We start from the raw sequence: 27,342 nt of genomic DNA, 5'->3' as shown, positions 1-27,342 counted from the left end.
GGGAATGGATTAGCTGAGGGTACCACGTCATGTCATTTAGCCTTTCTAAACAGCATTGGAAACTAATCTCATCTCCATGGAAAAAATAGAATGAGAGCACTTTATAAATGAAAACCATTATCCTTAAAAAGTGGTTCCATTTTATTTTTCATAACATAAGACACAGCTGTACCTGAAATGATTGGAGTTGGTTTTAATTTTAAGACTGACATTCCTGGCAAGGAGGAGAGGGTACTAGAAAAGCAGTGAAGTTAAGAGTAAGACAGTGCCCGTTAAAACTGACAAAAAGCTTCCATTAGTGTCATAACCGTCCACACTGCACTTGTTTAACCAAATTCTGGTCTGATCCAGTCTCACAAACCTGCTTTACTTTAAACACAGTGCACTTGTTCTTTGTGACAGGACATCTGTGAGCCACTTCCGCCACCATCATCATCCTCTACTTTAGGGTCCCTGTTCTCCGGAGGGTTAACTCCTCCCTCCCGGAGCACTCACCAGTAGGAAATTGTCCAGTTTTAGAAGCATTGGCAGGGTAACGGGTTGCTCTGCCTCCATGGTAGGACTGTACACTGGCACACTGACAAGAGTTCAGTATATGTTCAGGGTGAAGCCTTTAAGGCAGAAGTGTTCAGTATTTTTTTACATTGATGAAAACTTTAATGGCGCCGGTGAAGTCAGCAGAGAGCAGAACCTCTGTATGATCGGCCTTCAGAGCCCCTGTGGACAAGAAATACCATGTTAAGCATTGAAAGTATACAAAAGTGTTTTACTATCCACTCAACACATCAGTTTATGGTAATCCCTCTGATTAGTCTAAGCATATAGAAACAGGTCTCTCAACCGGCATGCTGTACCTGAGGGAATGGTCTCGGAATCAGTGGAGTCCACGCTCTTACACTCTGCTTCGGCCCCAGCCCCCGCTTTCTCTGCCCCCGCCTCTTGGGGGACGATCAGGTTAGGATGGGGGGCGAAAATGGCCGATGTCACTACTGCATTGTGGGCTGAAAGACAAGACTAGACTTAGCGGAGGGACACTACAACCAAACCAACCAGACTTTCATGTTACCAACTGTAAAGACCTGAGCACCACTACAGTATCTAGGTACCTTTAATTCCCTCCCAGAAGTCATTGCGGTCTCGTCGTACGGAGGTAAACTTGCTCAGATCATGGTAGGTGCTCCAGATGTACACGTACTTGTCTTCTGAGCCACTCACAATGAACGAATAGTCATGGCTGGAAAATAAAGAGTGTAGCCGTTCCTCACGATTTGTTGACCGGCAACATTGAACAACATGGCGGACTGAGGTGGAGCTGTTCTCACCTGAAGCTGGCTTTGATCTGACTACTGCTGTTGACATAACCCTTGTACTTCATGGACAGAGACAGGTCCCGCAGGTCATACAGGCGGATCCTGCAGTCATTGGAGGTTACCAGAATCTAATAACAAAATAAAGAGACTTAGCTAACGAACAACTGTCACTAGCAACGTACCCTCAATTTGAAGTTACAGTTTCAGACAGTGGTCAAGGAGGCTACTGTGGCTATTTGGTCATAATGTAGGCCTACCAGAGTGGCTTACCATCAAAAACAATAGAGAAAATTCATCCCATAACATTTTAACATGATAGCAGTTTATCATTCAGCCTACTGTAGCAGCCTTTGTGTGGTGTTCAATGTAGACCTACATTCCATGAGACTTTAAAAAAAACATGCAGGGCTTGACAACCTGTTTATCCACTTGTCCGTCAGATAAGGAGGTGACTGAAAATGTGTCTGATGCAAGAAACCACCTTATAAAATGCATTATTATTCCCCAACCATTATTACAGACAATCAGACAAATGATACTACCCTCTGCCATTAGCTACTTAGCTTATTCAAGCCTGTCTCAAAATACAACACCCATTAAGACACCAAAAAAAGCTCTTTACCTGACTCACTTTTCAAAGATGTCTAGAAATGTACTCGTTTTGTGCTCTTATAGGAAGCAATCACACCCCCAAATTATCTATAATATGGGCTAATAACTCACTAACTATTAAATTATATGAACAAATGTGCACACGCGGCTACATGCAGCTCTTGCTTTGATCTCAGAACAAGCATCTACTCACGACCGCTCACCCTGGACACAGTCCAGTTCAAAGTGAATGGCACAGATCCATACACTGCATTTGGAAAGTATTCAGACCCCTTGACTTTTTCCACATTTTGTTACATTACAGCCTTATTCTGTAATGGATTTAATATTTTTTTTCCCCCCTCATCAAGGGGCTCCTGAGTGGTGCAGTGGTCGAAGGCACTGCATCTCAGTGCTAGAGTCACTACAGACCCTGGTTCGACTCCAGGCTTTATCACAACCGGCCGTGATTGGGAGTCCCATAGGGCGATGCACAGTTGGCCCAGTGTCATCCGGGTTAGGGTTTGGCAGTCAAAAAATAACACACACACCCCACCATAATGACAAAGCAGAAACAGGTTTATAGCCATTTTTAGACACATTTGCTTTGTCATTATGGGGTATTGTGTGTAGATTGAGGATTTTTATTTATTTAATCCATTTTAGAATACAGCTGTAACCTAACAAAATGTGGAAAAAGTCAAGGGGTCTGAATACTTTCCGAATGAACTTTATATGACAATTGTCTATTTGCATATAGGCCTACTGCAGCTCTGATTGGTCATGCCCCAAAGGTCTGTGTAGAGTATGGGCGTGTCAATAAAATGGAATCTTACTCCGATGCATTCTAGCCTACCTACTACAAAATCTCTTGCATAGTTAGTTTTGCATAGTAAGTCTTGCATAGTTTGTTTTGGTATGTTGAATTGAAAGTGGATAATAATGCGTTGATTCAATCACAATTCCCACAGTAAAGGGAAATGTTAATAGTGTTAACTAAGGGGGAAAACTAGAGAAAGTTGAGTGAAGTTCAATCTTGTGTTTCTCTGCGTGGGCTGATATTTCTTCTGTGCGGCAGTCCCGGGAAGCTGCATGCCCACAGCTTAGTGGGAACATTGGTCACTAGTATGTCATCTCCAGAGAGGCATGTCTGTGGAAAGTTCATCAGAACATGGCTATACCTTGTTCTCTCCAGGCAGAGGCTCGATGCCTGTGATTTTCCGTCCCACTCGGTTCCTGCCTCTGGTTGACCGTACATGGATCTGGGTGTGGTATTTAAGGCGCTGAAAAAAGAAACAACTTAGAAATGGTAAACCATATCCTGTGTTCCTCATTTTCATAATTATGTTCAGTCATTGTAATGCTCATCAAAGAATCATCAAACATAGGCTGAAATAATGATTCTTCAAACTTGAGGAACAGTGTATAATTCTCCCTCCACCGTACCTCTGTGTCGTAGAAGATGCAGCGGCCATCGTAGGTGCCAATGACAGCATACTTCCCGTTCTGGCAGAAGTTGGCAGCAGTGATGAGGCGTGTTTGTCCATCCACCTCATTCCACAGAGCTACCTTCTTGTCTGGGATGTTCCACAGACGCAGTTTCCCATCCAGAGAGCCACTCAGAAAGTACCTGTCATCCTAGGAGAAATAACAGATCATTAGTCTGGCTATCACAGTCAGAACACAAATACAGCCAACTCATTCTGCACTTAAAAAGGTCCATACTTAAACCTAAACATGCACTAACAAAGGCACACAAGCTCACAGAGGCCCACTTACTCTGGGATGGAAAGCGATGGCTGTGACAAAGTCAATATGCTGAAAGCAGCATAGACACTCTCTCCTGGATATGTGCCACAGTCGGACTGTCTTATCCATTGACGAGGAAAGCAGGAAGTAGTTCTGGAAACAAAGAACACAGGAAATATTAGGACACAGTGTACAGTCATTTGGGAGTGTTGTTTTTTTTAAAGGGGGAGGAGGAAAGGGATTTGGAGTATCACCTTTGACCAGGACAGGTCAAGCAAGTCAGCTGTATGACCCTTGTACTTGCAGAACGGGATTTGGCGGAAGGGGAGATTCTTGTCCTCAGGGTCTTCAGGAACACTGCTCATCTGGGAACAGAAGACACTTGTCTGTCAGACTGGTGCTGAGGTCTGAATGGTAACACTGGTTAAGTTAGACCTTCTAGACAACTGGGTGTGATTGAGCTATTACTTCCTCCTTTAGTGGTTTGAGTTAACACAAATAAACCATGCATCTGATTATATCACAGACGGGTCCTAACCTTACTCACCCCACCGTCCGTGTCTGATTTGGAGGAACACAGGCTTTCCTGAGAGGGAGAGGGAGACACACGACCTGGTTGACAACATAAAGGGAGGAACCATGAGAAACCCACCAAACAAGCCTTACATTTTCTAAAGGTGTGGTAGAGAGAGAAACTAAACTACTCATGGTCTACCTACCTTCAGTGTTGTACTTTGCCCTCATGTTGTTGAAGTAGTCAAAGGAATTTTTCAGAACCCAGATTCGCACCACGTTGTCCTGGCCTGCTGTCGCCAACAGCCTCCCGCAGTGAGAGAACTTCATGGTCCACACTGCACCCTGAGGGAACCACAGAACAAGGGTTTGGCAAAATATACATATACTCACGTTTTACATCTACATTCATGGTAACATGTGCTTCAGTCATGGCAGTAGTCAATTGTTTAATGGAATGAAAGCACTGACACATTAACACAATATCTTACCATGTGTTCTCCGCTCAGGTCCTGGACCACCTTGACCTGATCAAAGTCGAAGGGGCCCTTGAAGCTGTGGGCTGCCTTGAACTTGACAGGCCGGGTGTAGGGCATCCCCTCATCGTCACTGGACGACGGGTCATCCTGGTCGTTATGGAAAACTGAGACAACAACCACGCAGTGAGACTAAACAGCAGCAACACTACTGACCAACTGATGAAGAGCAAATACAAAAATATGTCCATCATGAAAACAAGCAGGCATGTGATTGGGGTGGGGCTTGGCATACCTTCATCACGGACACTCTTCACCTTGTTGACGGCCTTCTCCCCATACTCCTCAGCCAGATGCTTGGCCCTCTTCACAGACTTGCCCAGGAACTTCTTCAGCCGAGTGCTGGGGGAGTGAAGACAGAGGAGACAAAACTCCATGAACTTTATCACAGGCTCTGTCACAGCAGCAGAGAGGAAAGACTGTAACCACAGCAAGAGGCAGGGCACTGTTCCAAGTCTTACGTTTTCTGTTTCAGCTTCCCTCCGTCTGTGTCAGTCAGCGGAGCCTGGCCTCTGTCATCATCATCGGACTGTGCTGCGTCATTCCTGACAGGAAAAAAAAGGAACAAACGGTGAAATCGTCTGTATTGCTGCATGTGAGTGCTACTCACTATATCCTCACCAAAGCAATCTGTTAGCACAGGGTAATGATTATATAGCTGTATGTTTTTTAACCATATACCAGGGATTGGTGTGAGCCCATGAGATATTAGAATAGTTGAAGTAATAGGAGAGCAGTTCTTACGTGATGTACTCCTTGGTCCTCCTCATGATGTGTAATGTGAGTGGGTTGATCCCTGTAGGAAGCTTCTCCTCTGCCTGGATCAGAGGGATCTCCTCCCCAGTGTCCAGATTCTTGATCATCACACTCGCCAGGATCTCCTATTACAGAGACAGCACACCCAATCAATGAATTTGAAACACACACTCAAAAAGGTATGTGTAGACAGAAGCAAACCTCTACAAAAGGAGCTGAAGGCTGGATGAATGGAAGACACAGAGACGACGATATGTACCTCATCAGTCAGCTCTCTGCCAGAGTTGGAGCGTGGGCGCTGAGGACCTAGAGAGTCATCAATGGGACCGGATGCCTGCTCATCCTCCTGTGGGAACACAAACAGGTGTTAACTAACGGGTATTCAAAATTGTTGAAGGCTGTTGAAAGAGGACAACATAGAACTAAAAGTAAATCAACACGCTGCTCTTAAAGTGTTTAGTCAGAAAAGGACTGGGTCTTCGTCAGGACAAAGTGTTCACCAGGTGCAGAAGAATATATACAGTGCATTCGGAAAGTATTCAGACCACCTTCCTTTTTCCACATTTTGTTACGTTACAGCCTTATTCTAAAATTGATTGTTCCCCCCCTCATCAATCTACACACAATACCCCATAATGACAAAGCAAAAACAGATTTAGACATTTTTTGCAAATGTATTAAAAATAATAAACTGAAATAAGACATTTACATAAGTATTCAGACTCTTTACTCAGTACTTTGTTGAAGCACCTTTGGCAGCGATTACAGCCTCGAGTCTTCTTGTTTATGACGGTACAAGCTTGGCACACCTGTATTTGGGGAACTTCTCCCATTCTTCTCTGCAGATCTTCTCAAGCTCGGTCAGGTTGGATGGGGAGTGTCGCTGCACAGCTATTTTCAGGTCTCTCCAGAGATGTTCTATCAGGTTCAAGTAAGGGCCACTCAAGGACATTGAGACTTGTCCCAAAGCCACTCCTGCATTGTCTTGGCTGTGTGCTTAGGGACGTTGTCCTGTTGGAAGGTAAACCGACGCCCCAGTCTGAGGTCCTGAGCGCTCTGGAGCAGGTTTTCATCAAGGATCTCTCTGTACTTTGCTCTGTTCAGCTTTCCCTCGATCCTGACTAGTCTCCTAGTCCCTGCCGCTGAAAAACATCCCCACAGCATGATGCCGCCACCACCATGCTTCACTGTAGGGATGGTGCCAGGTTTCCTCCAGATGTGACGCTTGGTATTCAGGACAAACAATTCAATCTTGGTTTCATCAGACCAGAGAACCTTGTTTATCATGATCAGAGTCCTTTAGGTGCCTTTTGGCAAACTCCAAGCGGGCTGTTATGTGCCTTTTACTGAGGAGTGGCTTCCGTCTGGCCACTCTAACAAAGGCTTGATTAGTGGAGTGCTGCAGAGATGATTGTCCTTCTAGAAGGTTCCTCCATCTCCACTTTGAGGCTCTGTCAGACTGACCATCGGGTTCTTGGTCACCTCCCTGACCAAGGTCCTTCTCCCCTGATTGCTCAGTTTGGCCAGGCAGCCAGCTCTAAAAAGGCCTTGGTGGTTCCAAACTTCTTCCATTTAAGAATGATGGAGGCCACTGTGTTCTTGGGGACCTTCAATGCTGCAGACATTTTTTGTTACCCTTCCCCAGATCTGTGCCTCGACAATCCTGTCTCGGAGCTCTTAGGACAATTCCTTCGACCTCATGGCTTGGTTTTTGCTCTGACATGCACTGTCAACTGTGAGACCTTTATATAGACAGGTGTGTGTGCCTTTCTAAATCATGTCCAATCAATTGAATTTACCACAGGTGGACTCCAATCAAGTTGTAGAAACAGCTCAAGGATGATCAATGGAAACAGGATGCACCTGAGATCAATTTCGAGTCTCAGCAAAGGGTCTGAATACTTATGTAAATAAGGTATTGTATTTTTAATAAATTAGCAAAAAAAATACTAAAAACCTGTTTTTGCTTTGTCATTATGGAGTAGTGTGTGTAGATTGATGAGGAAAAAATAGAATGTAACACATTTTAGAATAAGGCTGTAACGTAACAAAATGTGAAAAGGGGAAGTGGTCTGAATACTTCCCGAATGCACTGTACTTCTTGGGCAACAATTTGTGAACCCGTGTGCTGTGCCAATGGAACGCATGGGAAACTACCAACTGACCTGTGCTGTGACCACCTTGTCCCCGCTGGTGGCGCTGGCCAAGTCCAGAGAGTGCTGCAGATCCTTGGTGATGCCTCTCACTGTGCTGCTGGGAGACACCAGGCCACACGACTCCTCTGGCTCCGCTGCACACAAAGGCCAATCACACAGCAGACACGCAAGGTCAAAGGTCAACACAGTAACCTTGTCTCCATGGTTAAACAATTAAATTACCTACAACCTTAATTTTAATAGAATTTATAAGTAGTAGGTGTGGGAACAGAAGTGAACATTTATGAGAGGTCAAGCAATGTATTTACGCCCTGTAGGAAAATGTTAAATTGACATGCATATCAGCATTCAGTCTATTGACCTTATGCAATTGGGTGTGTGGAGAAACAAGTACAGCGTTATTTACCATCCAGTCCTGTGGGCCTCAAACACTCCTGGGACTTCTTGCTGAGGGGTAGAGCAGGTCGGGATGGGGGAGGTGGTCGAGGAGGAGGAGCTCCGCTGGGAGGAGGAGGGCGTGAGGGCGGAGGCTTCTTGGTGCTGGCCACAATGTCAGGCTCTACAGTGAACTGCCGTGGGGGTTTAGAAGGCCCAGGGTCGGTGGAGTCACCTGGCTTCTTGTCTGTGAGGGGTACCTGGTCTAGGATGTCTGCAGGTCTCTGCTCCCTGTCCTCTGCAGACACCCGGGGTAGGTCAGGGAGGTCCGGCGGGAGGTCCGGCGGGAGGTCTGGTTGATTCTGGCCCTGACCCAGGGTGCTGGTGATGTCTGGGGGCTGGACGTGCTCCTGTGACCCAACCGACGGGCCGGGAATGTCTGGGAGAACCATGGAACACGCTCCCTGCTGTTCCTGAGGCTGCTCTGATCTCTCAACCACAGGCTGAGAGTCCACAGCAGGATGCTCTGGTTCTACAGGGGCCTTATTCTCCTTCTTCACCTCCGACTCCGCCCTCGTCTCAACATCACTCTCTCCCATCAGCAGAGCCTCCTCCGCCACACTTCCCTTCTGGCTCTCCTCAATGATGCTGTCGATGATCTAGGAGGAACAAGACATCACAGATGAAAACATTATCATCCAAAGGGATGTTCTCATAACAGGATGTTCCTCTAATGAGGAGATTGTTCTTGTATTCAGTCACGGTGAAAGAGGGGTGTGGAGAAGGATTAGACAGACACATGTTGAGGGGCTGTGTGCGTTGATTTTAAAGAGCGACTGCCCCTAAAAACCAACTAATCCCTTTGAAAACAGCATGTGGCATCAATATGAGTCAGAAACATTTATTCTAGTGTCAAAATTGACTACAGTGTAAATAGGATAATTTTGAGAAACAGAAACTTAGCAAAAAAAGAAACGTCCTCTCACTGTCAACTGCGTTTGTTTTCAGCAAACTTAACATGTGTAAATATTTGTATGAACAAAAGATTCAACAACTGAGACAAACTGAGCAAGTTCCATAAGACACGTGACTAACAGAAATGGAATATTGTGTCCCTGAACAAAGGGGGGGGGGGGGTCAAAAGTAAGTCAGTATCTGGTGTGGCCACCAGCTGCATTAAGTACTGCAGTGCATCTCCTCCTCATGGACTGCACCAGATTTGCCAGTTCTTATTGTGAGATGTTACCCCACTCTTCCACCAAGGCACCTGCAAGTTCCCTAACATTTCTGGGGGGAATGGCCCTGGCCCTCACCCACCGATCCAACCGTCTCCCAGAAGTGCTCAATGGGATTGAGATCCGGGCTCGTCGCTGGCCATGGCAGAACACTGACATTCCTGTCTTGCAGGAAATCACGCACAGAACGAGCAGTATGGCTGGTGGCATTGTCATGCTGGAGGGTCATGTCAGGATGAGCCTGCAGGAAGGGTACCACATGAGGGAGGAGGATGTCTTCCCTGTAACGCACAGCGTTGAGATTGCCTGCAATGACAACAAGCTCAGTCCGAAGATGCTGTGACACACCGCCCAAGACCATGACGGACCCTCCACCTCCAAATTGATCCCGCTCCAGAGTACAGGCCTCGGTGTAACGCTCATTCCTTCGACGATAAACGCGAATCCGACCATCACCCCTGGTGAGACAAAAACGCAACTCATCAGTGAAGAGCACTTTTTACCAGTCCTGTCTGGTCCAGCGACGATGGGTTTGTGCCCATAGGCGACGTTGTTGCCGGTGATGTCTGGTGAGGACCTGCCTTACAACAGGCCTACAAGCCCTCAGTCCAGCCGCTCTCAGCCTATTGTGGACAGTCTGAGCACTGAGGGAGGGATTGTGCGTTCCTGGTGTAACTCAGCATTTGTTGTTGAAATCCTGTACCTGTCCCGCAGGTGTCATGTTCGGATGTACCGATCCTGTGCAGGTGTTGTTACACGTGGTCTGCCACTGCGAGGACGATCAGCTGTCCATCCTGTCTCCCTGTAGCGCTGTCTTAGGCGTCTCACAAAACGGACATAGCAATTTATTGCCCTTGCCACATCTGCAGTTCTCATGCCTCCTTGCAGCATGCCTAAGGCACGTTCACGCAGATGAGCAGGGACCCTTGGGCATCTTTCTTTTGGAGTTTTTTCAGAGTCAATAGAAAGGCCTCTTTGGTGTCCTATGTTTTCATAACTGAGGCCTTAATTGCCTACCGTCTGTAAGCTGTTAGTGTCTTAACGACCGTTCCACAGGTGCATGTTCATTACTAATTAATGGTTCATTGAACAAGCATGGGAAACAGTGTTTAAACCCTTTTGCAATGAAGATCTGTGAAGTTACTTGGATTTTTACTAATTATCTTTTAAAGACAGGGTCCTGAAAAGGGGACGTTTCTTTTTTTGCTGAGTTAAAAATATTTTTCCTAATATAAATGTTAGAATTTAAGAAGAGAAGGCAGATAAAACGTCTTTACCAAAAGCAATCACTTTTGCGTGTGAAAACACAGAATCCTCCTCCCTCCACGTGTTTGTTTACATCACTTTTGTTTAAACAAACCCCCTCAATAGGGATCCGCGTGCAAAAGAACACGTCGTTTGTGACTGAAAAGCCCTATACGGATTGACCAACTATGGTTTATATCCCCTACCGAAGGACGCTATCATACGGAATAGGTGGTTGGTGTTTGTTGGTCCCCAGAGCAGTTGCAGTGAGTATACAGGTATCGAGACCATAGACGGTTAGTTATGTATATTTTGATAACTATCATTGCTAGCGTCGCTGACGTTAGCCAGCTGGCTAACGTTAGCCTACCACAATACAACTTGGATTTGGCTCAGAAATACAACATTTCAAAAGAAGGTAAATAATTAGTAGGAAAACCTTTGGTCATAATTGTGATGTCGCCAGATTGACTTTAGATGCTGTATAACTTTAGCCTGTTAATTAAGACTGAGGGGACCACTATTTTAGCTAGCTAACATTACCAAAGCTAGCCATTTTTGACGTGCTTTGATCACGCACTCCGTAGCCGATGTGAGCAAGACCTTTGAAACAGGTCAACATTCACAAGGCCACGGGGCCAGACGGATTCCCAGCATGTGTAATCAGAGCATGCTTGGACCAACTGTCAAGTGTCTTCACTGACATTTTCAACCTCTCCCTGACCAAGTCTGTAATACCTACATGTTTCAAGCAGACCACCATAGACCCTGTGCCCAAGAACACTAAGGTAACCTGCCTAAATGACTACCGCCCCATGGCACTCACGTCGGTAGCCATGAAGTTCTTTGAAAGGCTGGTCATGGCTCACATCAACACCATTATCCCAGAAACCCTAGACCCACACCAATTTGCATACCGCCCTAACAGATCCACAGATGTGCGATTGAGATTGCGTCTCCACACTGCCCTTTCCCACCTGGAAAAAAGGACCACCTATGTGAGAATGCTATTTATTGACTACAGCTCAGCATTCAACACCATAGCGCCCACAAAGCGCATCACTAAGCTAAGGACCCTGGGACTAAACACCTCCCTCTGCAACGGATTCTGGACTTCCTGACAGGCTGCCCCCAGGTGGTAAGGGTAGCAACAACACAGCCACGCTGATCCTCAACAATGGGGGGGCCTCAGGGGTGTGTGTTTAGTCCCCTCCTGTACTCCCTGTTCACCCACGACTGCGTGGCCAAGCACGACTCCAACACCATCATTAAGTTCGCTGACGACACAATGGTGGTAGACCTGATCACCGACAACGATGAGACAGCCTATAGGGATGAGATCGGAGACCTGGTCGTGTGGTGCCAGGACAAAACCTCAACGTGATCAAGACAAAGGAGCTGATCGTGGGCTACAGGACTGTAGTGGAACGGGTTGAGCGTTCAAGTTCCTTGGTGTCCCCATCACCAACAAGGCCAGCATCCCGGAGTCGCCTCTTCACTGTTGACGTTGAGACTGGTGTTTAGCGGGTACTATTTAATGAAGCTGCCAGTTGAGGACTTGTTTCTCAAACGAGACACTAATGTACTTGTCCTCTTGCTCAGTTGTGCACCGGGGCCTCCCACTCCTCTTTCTATTCTGGTTAGAGCCAGTTTGCACAGTACGTTGAAAGAGAGTAGTACACAGCATTGTATGAGATATTCAGTTTCTTGGCAATTTCTCACATGGAATAGCCTTCATTTCTCAGAACAAGAATAGACTGACGAGTTTCAGAAGAAAGGTCTTTGTTTCTGGCCATTTTGAGCCTGTATTTGAACCCACAAATGCTGATGCTCCAGATACTCAATTAGTCTAAAGAAGGCCAGTTTTATTGCTTCTTTAAAATCAGCACAACAGTGCTAACATAATTGCAAAAGGGTTTTTTAATGATCAATTAGCCTTTTAAAATGATAACCTTGGATTAGCTAACACAACGTGCCATTGGAACACAGGAGTGATGGTTGCTGATAACGGGCCTCTGTACGCTTACATAGATATTCGATTTTTTAAAAATCAGCCGTTTCCAGCTACAATTGTCATTTATAACATTAACAATGTATTTCTGATCAATTTGATATTTTAAATGGACATTTCTAAGTGACCCCAAACTTTTGAACATAAGTGTAAATTTGAGGACATAATATGGCAGTTTTCTAATTATTTGCCTACTTCAGCCATCATATCATCATATATTATAATATTATAGTGGCATATTTCCATGCCACTAACTTTGTGTAATTTAGACAAAACCTTAACATCTGAGGTGCAACCCATGTCTCGGGCACAAATAAATAATGGATGCAGCGATGGTGGTACTATGTAGCTCATGTCTGACTACAACAGTGTACTAACTAGCAGCAACAAACTCAAACCAACCCAGGACCATAGCAAAACATGTTGCATAGTGTAACTGTCACCATTCTGAATCTAATCCAATCTGGAGCTAGTCAGTCAACATCTGTAAAGCATAAAATTGGCTTTCAAACAAGATTACGTTATTTCTCGAACTATGTTTATAACTGATGGATGATGACGACAATCGTTGACCCTGGTTTTCTGTTCGACAAAGTGCACAGTTGGGTGCCAGACTGATTCCCTGGTCATAAATGGATGCCAGCACCTACCAGAAGAAGCATAGGTATCATAACATGCCCAGCAATGTGATAGCAATGGTTTAGTGACCTCCAAAAATAATTTTGTTCACTTGCTATTTTCACAGCTTGTCAGGCAAGACCTCTGAATAAAAGTGTCATCGCTCTTGCTGCTGGTGAGTCTCTAATCCACCTCTACGCAGACGACACCATTCTGTATACTTCTGGCCCTTCTTTGGACACTGTTAACAACCCCCCCAGACTAGCTTCAATGCCATACAACTCTCCTTCCGTGGCCTCCAACTGCTTTTAAATGCAAGTAAAACTAAATGCATGCTCTTCAACCGATCGCTGCCTGCACCTGCCCGCCCGTCCAGCATCACTACTCTGGATGGTTCTGACTTAGAATACGTGGACAACTACAAATACCTAGGTGGCTGGTTAGAATGTAAACTCTCCTTCCAGACTCACATTAAGCATCTCCAATCCAAAATTAAATCTAGAATCGGCTTCCTATTGGCTTCCTATTTCGCAACAAAGCATCTTTCACTCATGCTGCCAAACATACCCTCGTAAAACTGACCATCCTACCGATTCTCAACTTCGGCGACGTCATTTACAAAATAGCCTCCAATACCCTACTCAATAAATTGGATGCAGTCTATCACAGTGCCATCTGTTTTGTCACCAAAGCCCCATATACTACCCACCACTGCGACCTGTACGCTCTCGTTGGCTGGCCCTCGCTTCATACTCGTCGCCAAACCCACTGGCTCCAGGTCATCTACAAGACCCTGCTAGGTAAAGTCCCCCCTTATCTCAGCTCGCTGGTCACCATAGCAGCACCCACCTGTAGCACGCATTCCAGCAGGTATATCTCACTGGTCACCCCCAAAGCCAATTCCTCCTTTGGTCGCTTTTCCTTCCAGTTCTCTGCTGCCAATGACTGGAACGAACTACAGAAATCTCTGAAACTGGAAACACTTATCTCCCTCACTAGCTTTAAGCACCAGCTGTCAGAGCAGCTCACAGATCACTGCACATAGCCCATCTATAATTTAGCCCAAACAACTACCTCTTCCCCTACTGTATTTATTTAGCCCCTTTGCACCCCATTATTTCTACTTTGCACTTCCACTGCAAATCAACCATTCAAGTGTTTTACTTGCTATATTGTATGCACTTCACCACCATGGCCTTTTTTGCCTTTACCTCCCTTATCTCACCTCATTTGCTCACATTGCATATTGACTTATTTTTCTACTGTATTATTGACTGTTTGTTTTACTCCATGTGTAAATCTGTTGTTGTATGTGTCAAACTGCTTTGCTTTATCTTGGCCAGGTCGCAATTGTAAATGAGAACTTGTTCTCAACTTGCCTACCTGGTTAAATAAAGGTGAAATAAAAAATAATTTGACACAAGTACCCTTGTGACACCTCCGTTGTTGCCAGTCTTCCATGACTTCAATGAAAAGGCCCCGCCATAACGAGGCCTCTGATAGTGACCCGAATTGCTGCCCGAATGAACAACGACAGGTAATGTGTTTTATGTGGAAAGTTGTATAAAAAAAATCCCTCCCAGTCAACACCACCTCATAAGATTGCCTGTTGCAGTGGTTAGAGAGAGATCCAGTTTGCAGCCAAATATGCGGCATAGACAAGACTAGCAAGGGGGCCCTGAACAGCAACATGCCCTTACTGTGAGAATTCCTATGAATGGAACAGTAAGCCACATGTTGGAAAGTATCTGGCCAGCAACAGCTTTCACTGGCTCATAATTTGTACAAATACAGAAGGTAACCCACTTCATTACTTTGATAAATTGCTGCTTATTTTCTACTTCTTAGATGCATAAAAATTCCAGGGCATAACCTAGCCGGATGGAACGAGCCTGATCGCTGTGCTTGCCATTCTATTTCACTTCACATTTTATGATATCTGAAGTGAAATAGAAAGATTAACGCAGAAATTAGGTTGGTTCCACTATTGATCATGTAATCAGTGCTCTGTGTGACCACCAGTATTTTTGATGAGAGGCTAGGAGCTCATCTACGCTGCTATGCCCATCAATTGGGCTCTGGCAAAGACCTCGCCTCTTGCCTGCTCACCAACGGTTGTCGATGGGGAGAACAGAATTAGGTAGGTTTGGTCTGACCCATTCAAACTTCAACATAGCATATGTTTGTGTGTCATATCACCTATCCCTAACTGCCATTAGTAATAGAACAGTGACTGTTAACAGAGCATTCAGAAAGTATTCACACCCCTTGACTTTATCCACATTTTGTTGTGTTACAGCCTGAAATTAAAATGGATTACATTGAGATGTTGTGTCACTGGCCTACACACAATACCCAATAATTTCAAAGTGGAATAATGTTTTTCAAAATTGTACAAATAAATAAAAACTGAAAAGCTGAAATGTCTTCAGTCAATAAATATTTTGTTATGGCAAGCGTAAATACCTTAAGGAGTAAATGTTTTGCTTAACAAGTCACATATGTTGCATAGACTGTGTGCAATAAAAGTTTGAACATTAATTTTGAATGACTACCTCATCTCTGCACCCCACATACAATTACCAGGGAGGTTTTCCAATGACTCGCAAAGAAGAGCACGTAGATGTAAAAAAGAAATAAACATTGAATGCATGGTGAAGTTATTAATTACACTTTGGATGGTATCAATACACCCAGTCACTACAAAGATAAAGACATGCTTCCTAACTCAGTTGCCAGAGAGGAAGAAAACCACTCAGGGATTTCACCATGAGGCCAATGGTGACTTCAAAACCATTACATAGTTTAATGGCTGGGAAAGGAGAAATTTGAGGATGGATCAACATTGTCATTACTCCACAATACTAACCTAATTGACAGAGTGAAATGAAGGAATACTGTACAGAATAAAAATATTCCAAAACATGCATCCTGTTCACAAAAAGGCACTAAATTAACACTGCAAAAAAATTGGCAAAGCAGTATTTTTGGGGGTCCTGAATACAAAGTGTCATTTTTGGGGCAAATCCAATCCAGCACATTACAGAGTACCACCCTCCATATTTTCAGTTTATGGGTATGCTTGTAATCGTTAAGACTGGGGAGTTTTCAGGATAAAAAGTAACGGAATGGAGCTAAACACTGATCAACAACCAATTTGAATGTGGAATAAGTCAAGGGCCATGAATACTTTCTGAAGACACCGTATGTGTTCAGATGCATGAGATGCAGGAGAGACCTGGCACTCAACACATCCACAATGAGGTGATCACTAATAATGCAGTACAGCACAAATGTCCAGTAATAGCAACACCCTTTTCATTCCATGTATCACTGATGAACTCTGCCTATTTCTACTGATGGACTGGAGATGGTTTTGCCAAACGGCAGCCTCAGTCATTTGATGGCGAGACCATAATAGGGTAGGTTTTATCTGACCTGTTCAAACTTCCACATAGTACCTGTTTGTATGTCAGATATTACCTATCCTAACTGCCATTGGTAATAGAACAGTAACTATGTGTGTATGTGTTCACAGAAACATGTATGGAGCCAGCACATGGAGACGTGATGTTTCAGACTAACAGACAGGCTTGATACTGATGTTTCTGAATGGAGAGAGACCTGGCACTCGGCATTAAAATGTGCCAAGGTAGCCCCCATTAACACCAATAGGCACAGAATCTGTATCAACTGGGAATGAGAATGAAAGATGCACATTGTTATATTAGCAGAGCACCGCTTCTATGGTATGTTTATTCTACATGGACCTGTTATTACATTTGAAAGTTATCAACACACTTAGTTTAGAATATCTACATAAATTCAGCAATTGCATTCTTCTCATATTACTCTGTAGGCTACTGACCTATTCAAAGCTTCCTCCAGCATCTGCATATATTTATTGAACTCAGCCTGCAGGAGAAATGTTTGATGTGATTGTGTGGGGGGAAACAGTTGCAGGCAAGGTTCTGACCGATTGATGTGTCAAGAAACCCCCACATCAAACCACACCCCCAAACCAACTCAAATTTGGCTTCTGCCAGCATTTCTTGAGGAGTAAGCCAAAAGGGTGCAGGTTTTTTATTGAACCTTTAACTAGGCAAGATAGTTAAGAACAAATTCTTATTTAAAATGACGTTCTACACCGGCCAAACACGAACGACTCTGGGCCAATTGTGCACCACCCTATGGGACTTCCAATCACGCCCGGTTGCGATACAGCCTGGATTTGAACCAGGGTGTCTGTAGTGATGCCTCAAGCACTGAGATGCAGTGCCTTACACCGGTGTGCCACTCGGGACCCCGCAGTTCCCCTTTAATGATCTAGACCACTTAGTGGTGGTATACACCCCTCACTGGCAGTGTATCCATAGAACAGTGACAGACTAGCTACATTTACATAAAGCCCAGGACTCAGCCACCATAAAAAATAAACATTTAGACATGAACAACACATACTCAGTGACTTTAAAAAAAATCACAGGGAATAAAACAAAACTTTGTTTCATAATGACATTCACAATGCCCCATCTGAGTAGGGATTCATGAGCGTTGGCATAGATTTGAAGATAAGGAGGAAATACCTGGATGGGGTCATCTTGGCGTGCATCAAGTGAGGCCAGCCCAACAGCCACGTCCTCTGGTGGGTTCTCTACCACCCCCTGTAGGAACACAAAACAAAGGCACAAAAACAAAAGGGAGAGTCAAACAACCTCATACAGTGCATCCAAGCACTTTAAAATGCTGGGATGTGCTTATGTTTTGTAATATTTTACTAGTAAATGAGATGACAGCGTCCTGAATAGAGTCTTTAAAACACAACTTCACTGGCAACTCAGGACATGCAACAGCAAACTGCTTATTGCAAACAATCCCACTTAAAGTTGTGTTTTGAGTTAACTTTAACCTCAATAGAGCACTTAAAGGCCATCCTCTAGCTAGCTCATTTGAAAGTAGTTAACAGCAGATATGCCTTTTAAGTAATGATTTAACTAAAACCAGCACTCTGGGTTACAGTCTTTGATATGGCACTCCAAAGTTAAACTAAACTCTTTAAAAAGGAGATGGCTGTTAGAAACAAATGTTCAAAACTGTAAAATGCTAGTAAGAAGACATACCTGAGGTGTGGGAAGAACAAACTGTGTCAGTGTCCTAAGCAATAAAAAAGACAAGTAAAAATGTGTTAGTCACAAGACTAGTCCTGATATGGTTGTGCGTCAAAGAGACACACGTCAATCAGACTTCTCTCTCCCTTACACTTTGTTCACCGTGAAAACACAATTCCTGTTGGTAGACTTGGGGAATTGATCTCCCCACAACATTTGAATAATTAAAAGGATGGGGTAGAGTAAACAAGGCAAAATCATCCAGACAGATGAGCCGTTATTGTCAAATAATGATAACTAATGTTTTTGTTCCTTTATTAGCTACAGAAGAAACACAATGTATGAACAAAACAATGTTCTCTCTTGCTAACATCTGGTGCATCTCAATGGCCAGCATCATCTACGTCATATCTGAGAACGTTTCAATACCAATCACAGCATATAAAAAACACACGATAGTTCTTTAACAATAGCTGTAAGTAGAAAGGTCACTTACAATTTAGGCGATGGAGTAAAATTTATGTCTTCAGCAGCATCGTAGAATTCCTCTGTGTCACTATCTGACGCCATTTAGCTAGCTAACGTGAACTAGATATCGTAGAGGCCCTTCATGCATCTAAACTAAGGGAAATCGCTGCAATATTTATGTGTTCGGTTCGAAGTGATGAAGACTTCCAAAGTGTGCAGCAAATAAAAAAGTAATCGACTGAAAACTCACTTACTTCGCTAGGATACACCCAGATGTTGCTAGCTACTAAGTTGCTAATGCATTTGAGAGGCCACTCACCTGTATGTACTAGCTACCCCTAACTGGCTGCTAACGTAACCAGCTAGTTAATGAAGTTAGTTAGCGCTAGTTTTTACCTAGGTAACTACCAAGTTTATTGAATCAATTCATAAATACATACTCCGAACAAAATATCTAACGATAAAACGCCTGCCCATTAGCGTCTTCCTCAACAAGCAAAAAACAGGGCTGCAGCCGGGCCAAATGTAGCTAGCTTGTGTAATCACAAATAAGGAAGAACACACCAAAAGATTAATAACGCATACGGAAATCTCGCGATAACTTATCTGAGCCCACTTCCAAGCCCACCCTTCTCTTCTCCCCTCATATTGATGTAAATGAGAACTTGTTCTCAACTGGCCTACCTGGTTAAATAAAAGTTAAATAAAAAATACATTTTTTTTAAATATCCTCATGGTCCTCATGTGTACAGTACATGGCATGACTCTCTGATGGCTTCACAGTCGGACACCTTTGTAGCAAACAGTGAAACAAACACCCATTGTGGAACTCGAAACTGGGTATCTATTGCTAAACACTGCTCCAATAGAGTTAACCCACTTGAGCTTTTCTTGTCTGTTTCATGTTTTTCCATGCTGTGTGTGAACCCCAGGAAGAATAACTGCTGCTTTTGCAACTGCTAATGGGGATCCTAATAAAATACCACTTTGGGGGGATTGTATTGAGCCTAAGCAAGGGTCATCGTTACACTATTACAGAAAAAAAAGTACAATACGCATTAATCCTTCATTAACAGCCCTGAAAGAAGTAGACAATTGACCAAATCAGGTTCCCTCTTTGTTTAAATATGAAGGAGAGACGAGGACCATGAGCATATGAGAGGAGGAGAAGAGAGGAGTGGGCTTGGAAGTGGGCTCAGATAAGTTATTGTTGCAAAAGCAGCAGTTATTCTTCCTGGGGTTCACAGAAAACATTAAAAAAACATGAATCATTACATAATACAGAACGTTAATAGACAAGAACAACTCAAGTGGGTTAACACTATTGGAGCAGTGTTTAGCAATAGATACCCAGTTTCGAGTTCCACAATGGGTGTTTCACTGTTTGCTACAAAGGTGTCCGACTGTGAAGCCATTAGAAAGGCATGCCATGTACTGTACACATAAGAGACTTGGTATAGTGAAGGGTGGGAATTCACTCTCTGAATAGAGGGGATAGTGTAACAACCCTTGCATAGCAAGGCTCATCACAATCGCCCCAACCTTATTGAAACAGTGGTTAGTAGTCATTGGCTTGGGGAGCAAAAATAGTCTTCAGGTCTGAAGGAAAGAGTGTGGGTCATCGAACCAATTCAATTGCAGGGGTTCAGACCAGACTCAGAAATAAAACACACTTAATCTTGTTAAAAAAAATTGCAAAAAAGAATGCTATCAATAAAATTGATTTATAAATAAAACAAACAAGATCGATATTTACAGAACTCTTCTTTCTTCTATGAAGTTTCACAACTCCAGTAAATTGCATATTCTACCACCAGCTGGACCACGTCTACTTTGGTTGGTATTTAAGTTTTGTGACTATGAATAATATTGCCGTATGATCCTACCATTTACCAGCGTGGCTACGTCACGGTCCTTGCAAACGACCATTGGATAGGTTGGAGGCGGACCTTAGTGAGATCTATGGGTAGAGTGGATTTGAGGGTTTAAGAAGAAAACAAGGACGTATCAGGTAGGAATTTCGCTATTTAAAAGTTTATAGAATGTATTTTATATGTAAAATGTTGAATACAACATAAAACGCAACCTAACGTTTCCAATTACGGGTAACTAGCTAAAGAAGTCGCTAGCTAGCTAAGTAGCTTAAGATGTAGCTTCAGCTGGCTAACTAACTTCACGGGTAGCCATGCTGTGTGGTTTGTCCTTCCTACAAATGCTCTCGCCCGGCGAAGTTGGTATACATTGACACTGCTTAATGGGTTTAAGCACACCACGATAGCTAACTAGCTAGCTAGATATACGTTCCAACTTTATTTCTCATTGTTGCCTTTGCTTTTCAATTAGGTGATCATGAATGTTTAGAATAAAGATGTGTTGTAACTAACTACCCAGCCTGTAGTTACAGCTAACTAGCTATCCAGCCTGTAGTTACAACTAGCTAGCTACCTAACTTTCAGCCTTTCTGAATAGTGGTGGGCATACTAGGTAGCTAGCTAAACAGCTGGCAAGCTAGTGAAAGTTTTAGAAGTTTCCAATAAACATGTGTAGTCATGTCCTCCATGCATGGCTACGCTGGGGTTAATTCGCTGCTAAACTTGGAGCTAGCTAACAGTTGACTGTACAGCAGCAAGTTAACTTATCTATTTGATATTTTGGTTAGCTAGTATGAACGCCAGGAAAGTGAGGCATGGATAATTATGAATAATAATTGACCTTGTTACCACGATATTGGCGTGACAAACTGAGGTTTAGAATATTGAATTGAATTGTGGGCGTCGACTGGGCGCTGTCCTTTTTTCCAGTTTCAGATGACATTCTTGCTGCTATTTATCATCTATGTTAACGTATTGACTGACATTAGCTAATGATTTAATGGACTTTAACAATGTGGAATTTGACCCACTCAATTGCTCGACAATTTGTGCATCACCTGTCAGAAGGCCTTCTCGTGTTAATAATTTGTTTGTAATATAGGGTCGGTATAGGTGTACTCAGAAGGTGGATGTGTTTATTGGAAGAGCTGGTGTCATGGGGATTGCCATACTAGAGAACATCCAAACCGCAGAGTTAGTTACCTGTCCCAATGAGGCATGCATGTATTTGCTTTCAAAATCAGTATATCATTATGGAAGCAGCAGACCGTCACTCATCACATGAGCCCTTTTTAGTGTAATGCCAATTGTTCTTTTGATACAGGTTTGTCAGATCTGTCCAAATGTGGGAAGTACATAGCATGTACAGTAGGCTACACAGTGTACATCAAAACTGCACACCTCTGTGTAGGCTAAAGGCTAGCCAGACCTAGCGGACTAAACTCTACGGTGAAGGAAGTTTATGATGAACTTCACCAACAGAGTGGAGCAGAGACCAGGCTTTGTGGAATTGAGCTCCGACGACATCGATTTGGCCATGGTCAATACTTAGAGGTAAAAGTGTAGGCGTTTCATGATTTACATGTGTCCTCTGTAGTTGCTTGACTTTATTTGTTTGCTGAAATCCATACTTTTTCAATAAACGTGAATCAAATACAACCACCAACCTTTTGCTCGTTTCTGTCTCTCAAAGATGACAACTCGGCGCAAATGCGCATGTGTCAATTGAATCTCAATGTATGAATTTCAGCAAACAAAGGCATGCAAGTACAGATGACGAACATAGTTATAGTGTAGGCGTTTCCTGATTTGAAAGTTTTGACCTTGGGTGAATCGATGTAGTCGGAGCTAGATCCCACAAAGCCTGGTCTCTGTTCCACTCTTTTGGTGCAGTCATCATAAACTTCCTTCTCCATGAAGTGGCGTTTAGTCTGCTAAGCCAGACTGTTTTTCTCCATGTTGGCCATATTGGATGTGTTTTTGTGTTCTTTGTCCTGAGTGTGACTGGAGAAAACCGTCTACACATTGTTCACAGTCAAACAAAGGGCCCTTTGCCACTGACCTGCTACAAGTAACGTGCCATGTTCAAGATGGCCACTGCTTGGCTTTGTGTTTTGGCCTCTCCAGATGGAGGATCATGGTTGAACCTTGTTTGTCCCATCTAGGCCTAGTAGTTTAGTTCTTCAAGGTTGCCCTCTCCTGGCTTAGCCTGACCTATAATCATGTCCTCAGATGGAAACTTTCAAAATCAGGAGGAATTTCATTTAGCAAGAGACGAGAGTTAATTTCAATCTTCAGAGTTTTTTTTATTTATTTAGGCAAATTAGGCTATGCACCGGTCATGGACTGGTCTTTTCCAACCAATTGCATTTCAGCTTGACTAGACTAAAGTCATGCCCCAGCCTCTGTTGCACTGCGTGTATGACAACTCCAGCTACTTTGATATGCTTCTGAATTCTGACTGGTAGGAAGAGATTTCTGTCACTACTTTAAGTCATTAGGATATGCAATGTAGCTACATAATTGTACAATGTTAATGCCACTATGCTCACCTAAAGTTAGCTCGGTTGGCGTGGAAGCCACAGGTGTTGTCACCTTTTATTATAGGTAGCAGACTAACCGCTATATTATCTACTCGCTTTTCATTTTCTGTCACCTCTCTTCCTATGTCCTTCTGTCTGACTATGTAGACCCCTGGTGTGGTCCTGTGGACTGAATTATCCACGCAGACTGTGCTGCAATTATCACCCCATCTGATCTCCACTGTAATCATAACCAAGCTGAACAGTGGGGTGCAGGGAGGACAGATGGCAGACAACGCCCCAAAATATGAGTCTGAAATATTAATAGAAAGGCCATATGCTCACGCCGCTAATAAATGGAAAAAGAGAGGAGGCAGAGCTGAGCTCTGTCCACCTGGCCTTGTGGAAATTTGGGATAGAAATATTTGTTGCTTATTTAATTGTACAAAATGTAATTGTCACGTGTTTAACCTTTTATTTAACTAGGCAAGTCAGTTAAGAAGAAATTCTTATTTACAATGATGGCCTACCCCGGCCAAACCCTACCTGGACGACACTGGGCCGCCCTATGGGACTCCCAATCACGGCCGGTTGTGATACAGCCTGGAATCGAACCGAGGTCTGTAGTGATGCCTCTAGCACTGAGATGCAGTGCCTAAGACCACTGTGCCACTCGGTCAACCCTATCTCTCTTATTGAAAATATTTTATAATGAGATTAATTAGGATAAAGGTGAAATAAAATGAAAGAAAGTCTTATTAAATGTAGAATTTTGAACGGCTATATTTGAGCAATATTGCTAATAACACATACCATAAGGTAGAGCTCTGCTACCCAACACAAACCCGACGGGCCCGACATTTATAATGGATTTGCTAAAGGAGGAAGTTATTTTGGGTTCCAGGCAGGGCCTTAAATTTGTCTATCGGTCCTGAACATCATGGGCTTAAAATTCATGCCCGTGCAGGGTTATACCCTGAGGTGCCTTATTTGGGATGGGCGGTGTCCAGACTTTCATATGGTCATGTTGTTTCTGTACCATACGGGGTATACGGTATTACCGGAAGTGCACACAAGAGGTGCTATTTCCACCAAAAATAATTGGACGCAGCGATCTTGATCCAGGAGGGGAGTGAATGTCTCTGCTGTAACCAAGAAGCTTGATCTTAACATCTAGCCGCTTAGCTAGCAAGTTATCAAACGAAATGCATAGCTGGAGCCCAGACCTGGATATCATTCATTTGACACATCTTAGATTTCTTATAGTAATACTTAAGCAGTGGCGTTGGTATTTCGGGGGGGAGAAAACCTCTACGGTATATCGCACGAGCCTTATTGCTATTATAAACTGGTTACTGGCATGAATAGAACAGTAAACACCTATTTTTGTGTCATACCCGTGGTATATTGTCTGATATACCACGTCTTATAGCCAATCCGCATCCAGGACCCAAACTACCCGGTTAATAATGCGAGTTTGAAAACAATTGCACTACAGGAATGGATTAGCCTATTGCATTTTATGACTTTGAAACCTAACAGGGGAACGGGGTTTGGCTAAGAGTCAGTCAGTGTTGGCAAGGGGGGTAGCACTGTGACAACTGTTAAAGTAGTGTAGATTGTCCATCTCCCATTTCCAGTTTGCGGTCTCGCAGCCCTGAGCTTCGGCTTTCACTGGGACAGAAGGTGACAGTGGAGAAGTGGGATAGGACTGAACCTATCTTAGATTTTGCAAACACTCCACAAACTTTCTTTAGGCTATTCATGTGTACAGGCGAAGGGGTTGATGATTGTATTATCACCTAAATGACCTTTGAAGAGCCCTGACAATATCATTAATGTATTGTTCACCTGTTTTTCAGTGGTGTGGTTTTGGCGAGGGCATGGAGCACCCTGTACACAGAGGGGAGACGATGTCCCTCGGACTGCACGACAGGTACTGTGCAATGTATGTCCAACATTTCTTTTACATCTATACACACAATCATTCAACGTTCCTCACTTTTCTCTGAAGTGGCTCATTTTAGCCGTTCTGGGTTTTCTCATGTTATGTGTGAACATGTAACGTTATTAATTAAGAGATGAGAGAATTACTATGTGAAGTTAGTCTAACAACATGACATCTTTTTTATTCTCTCTTATTTTTGTCAGGTCTGCTTGCTTTCTCTCACGGACAGAGATAGAAATTGTGGATTTAAACAAAAATAATATTTCCTTTTTGATAATCTGAGTTTCTACCTCTTGCATCATTTGCAATATTCTGTTTCTATTTTAACTTGCCTGTTAAGTAACATTCATGATTACATCTTAAAGTGAGTCAAAGACATGGACTCAGTATGGAGTGTTCATGCAGCTCAGTGTGTGTGGGCTAACTTAGCTGTTGACGATGCTGCAGCAGTGATTCAGGTTTGGTTACAGCGTGTATCCATGACTCAGTCTGTCAGAGGGCTGTCATTGTCCCCCTGTTGCTGGGTAAATGGCTGCCTCTTTGGGCCTGTCTCCAGGCCCCTCTTTGGGACGTGTTGTTTTTGTACCAAGTGACTAATGCCTTATTTCAAGCTGTGAGTGGATTTTTATCCGTAAGCCAGTTACTATCGTCAACGGTAATGAATTAGGAAGTTGTGTGATTGTGGAGAGCCAGGGGAGGTTACTCACAGCATCATGACTGTTGACTATTTTAAATTCTGCTGCTCTCGTGACTGTATTTTTCTGTGTCCTCTCTGGTGTAGTGTCAGCGAGGCTTCTCTAAGCCCCTGTCCTTTGTGCCTTCCTGTGTGTTGCTGCAGCTGTTCAGGGATTTTGTCTTCTAGGAGCACTTCATGAAGATTTTAGTGGAGTGCCTCAACTAGAAATGCTTTCATGAAACAATGTTACAGATTTAGCTCTAACTAGAATCTGTGTCAGTGCATTTTGACCTATGGTTTATTAGAATGATGAGCTCTGACTACTTAAGTATACTGTTTTTTTTTTTTTTAACAAATTGTATTTCTTTCCACCAAAACAAGTTGCTGTTATGTCTAACCTAATCCTGCCTTCAGTCATTTCCATGACCATAACCACAACAACAGATCTTAACGGGCAATGCTTCAGTCGTGTGGTTTTATTGTTTCCCTTTTGTAAAGTTTGTATTTCCTTATTATATTGTGTCAGGTACTTTTGAAGCTAAGCAGTAGTTTGAGGCTGCCGGACCATAGGCTTGGGCAGGGCTCTACACTGCCCTTTTTTACCAAGTTAAAATGTAGGCACGCACACAAAGAAATGTAGGAGCACAATGACAAATATTTGAGGTAATAAAGCTAGAATTGTACATTTCTCTAGGCTCACTGGTGCGCCTAAAAAAAAAATCCACATCCCACAGAAAAATATTTAGCTGCTTATGCCAGTAAAATTGTCACACTGTAGATAGAGCCCTGGACTTGGGCGGTATACAGGGGTATGATTTTCAATACAGCTGAAACAATTTCTAGCTTATTTTTTATTTTTAAATAAATACCTGCAGTCGACTTGTGCGCTAGGTTAATAGATAAAGCAGATAGCGTTCTTCATTTCACCTGTTGCATTATTGTTTCATTATGAAGCTTTTCCTCAAAGTAGCTGATTAAGCCAGCCACATGGTAGGTTTGTTAACAAAGAGCAAACAGAATCTTTTGGGACATGACGATCCACTGTTGTGCAAGAGAGGTGATCAAGTTACAATTGAAATTCACTACAACTGTTTGCCAGCTAAATATCTTTTAACTATAGGTTTAACTATCTAAGATTCTCTACAGCTCAGGGCTCCAGCATTTGGTTTGCTAACTTGCTAGCTAAGTAGCTAACTTGCTCAAGATCAAGCTTCTTGGTTACAGCAGAGACAGTCAATCTCCTCCTGGATCAAGATCCCTGCTGTCTAATTATTATTATTTTATATATTTAAACTTTATTTATAGATTTTCAGACATAACAGAAACAGTACAACACCAACCCCTCATTCTCCCATTATTTGTTTTGTGCGTGTGGCAAACTTTGAGTAGCCTATTGAGATAGTTGTATAATAAGCTGGGTTGTCTGTCCTTGCAATTAGTTCGTTTGCTTGTGCTTGTTAGCATTTAGCTAGTGTCCAATATGGGAAGTTTGGAAAGACTTGCACTGCCGGTAATACCGTATACCCCGGTATGGTATAGAAACAGCATGAAGCTATGAAAATCTGGACACCACCGAAACCTACTGGACCAGCATGCCCCTCTGTTGTCATGCAGCTTGCTACCTCCTAAACGAGCATCAAGGAATAGTTGCTAG

The 27,342-nt window shown here is 43.3% G+C and overlaps 2 protein-coding genes across 6 annotated transcripts in view; one reads left to right on the top strand and one right to left on the bottom strand.

Moving 5' to 3' along the window:
* Positions 1-104: 104 nt before the first annotated feature.
* LOC115204325 (WD repeat-containing protein 44-like) lies at positions 105-19,225 on the bottom strand. 2 transcript variants are annotated; one of them, XM_029769806.1, is made up of 20 exons: positions 18,700-19,225; positions 18,216-18,249; positions 17,682-17,759; positions 8,018-8,645; positions 7,621-7,745; positions 5,715-5,801; positions 5,444-5,580; positions 5,161-5,244; positions 4,935-5,041; positions 4,655-4,806; positions 4,370-4,508; positions 4,189-4,262; positions 3,905-4,015; positions 3,681-3,803; positions 3,348-3,539; positions 3,083-3,184; positions 1,323-1,438; positions 1,107-1,234; positions 855-1,001; positions 105-717 (listed from the first exon to the last, which is right to left on the bottom strand). In XM_029769806.1, the coding sequence occupies exons 1-20, from the start codon at positions 18,771-18,773 to the stop codon at positions 629-631; spliced, it is 2,727 nt and encodes a 908-aa protein (XP_029625666.1). In that variant the 5' UTR covers positions 18,774-19,225; the 3' UTR covers positions 105-628. The 2 variants fall into 2 exon arrangements, with proteins under 2 accessions (XP_029625666.1, XP_029625667.1); XM_029769807.1 differs by having other exon boundaries at positions 4,198-4,262.
* Positions 19,226-20,574: 1,349 nt separating this feature from the next.
* LOC115204324 (kelch-like protein 13) overlaps positions 20,575-27,342 on the top strand; it is a 68,468-nt gene continuing 61,700 nt past the window's right edge. For 2 of the 4 annotated variants that reach the window (XM_029769805.1, XM_029769801.1), the window contains exons 1-2: positions 20,575-20,682; positions 24,927-25,000. In XM_029769805.1, the coding sequence (XP_029625665.1) occupies positions 24,948-25,000 (53 nt within the window). In that variant the 5' untranslated portion in view covers positions 20,575-20,682; positions 24,927-24,947. Of the gene's footprint in view, positions 20,683-24,926; positions 25,013-27,342 lie in introns of all 4 variants that reach the window. The other 2 variants (XM_029769804.1, XM_029769800.1) reach the window with 1 other exon arrangement.

This window comes from Salmo trutta, chromosome 12 (assembly GCF_901001165.1).
Source record: "Salmo trutta chromosome 12, fSalTru1.1, whole genome shotgun sequence".
NCBI lineage: Eukaryota > Metazoa > Chordata > Actinopteri > Salmoniformes > Salmonidae > Salmo > Salmo trutta.
Note: the sequence above shows the minus strand (reverse complement) of the source record. Positions and strands in the feature narration are given on the sequence as shown.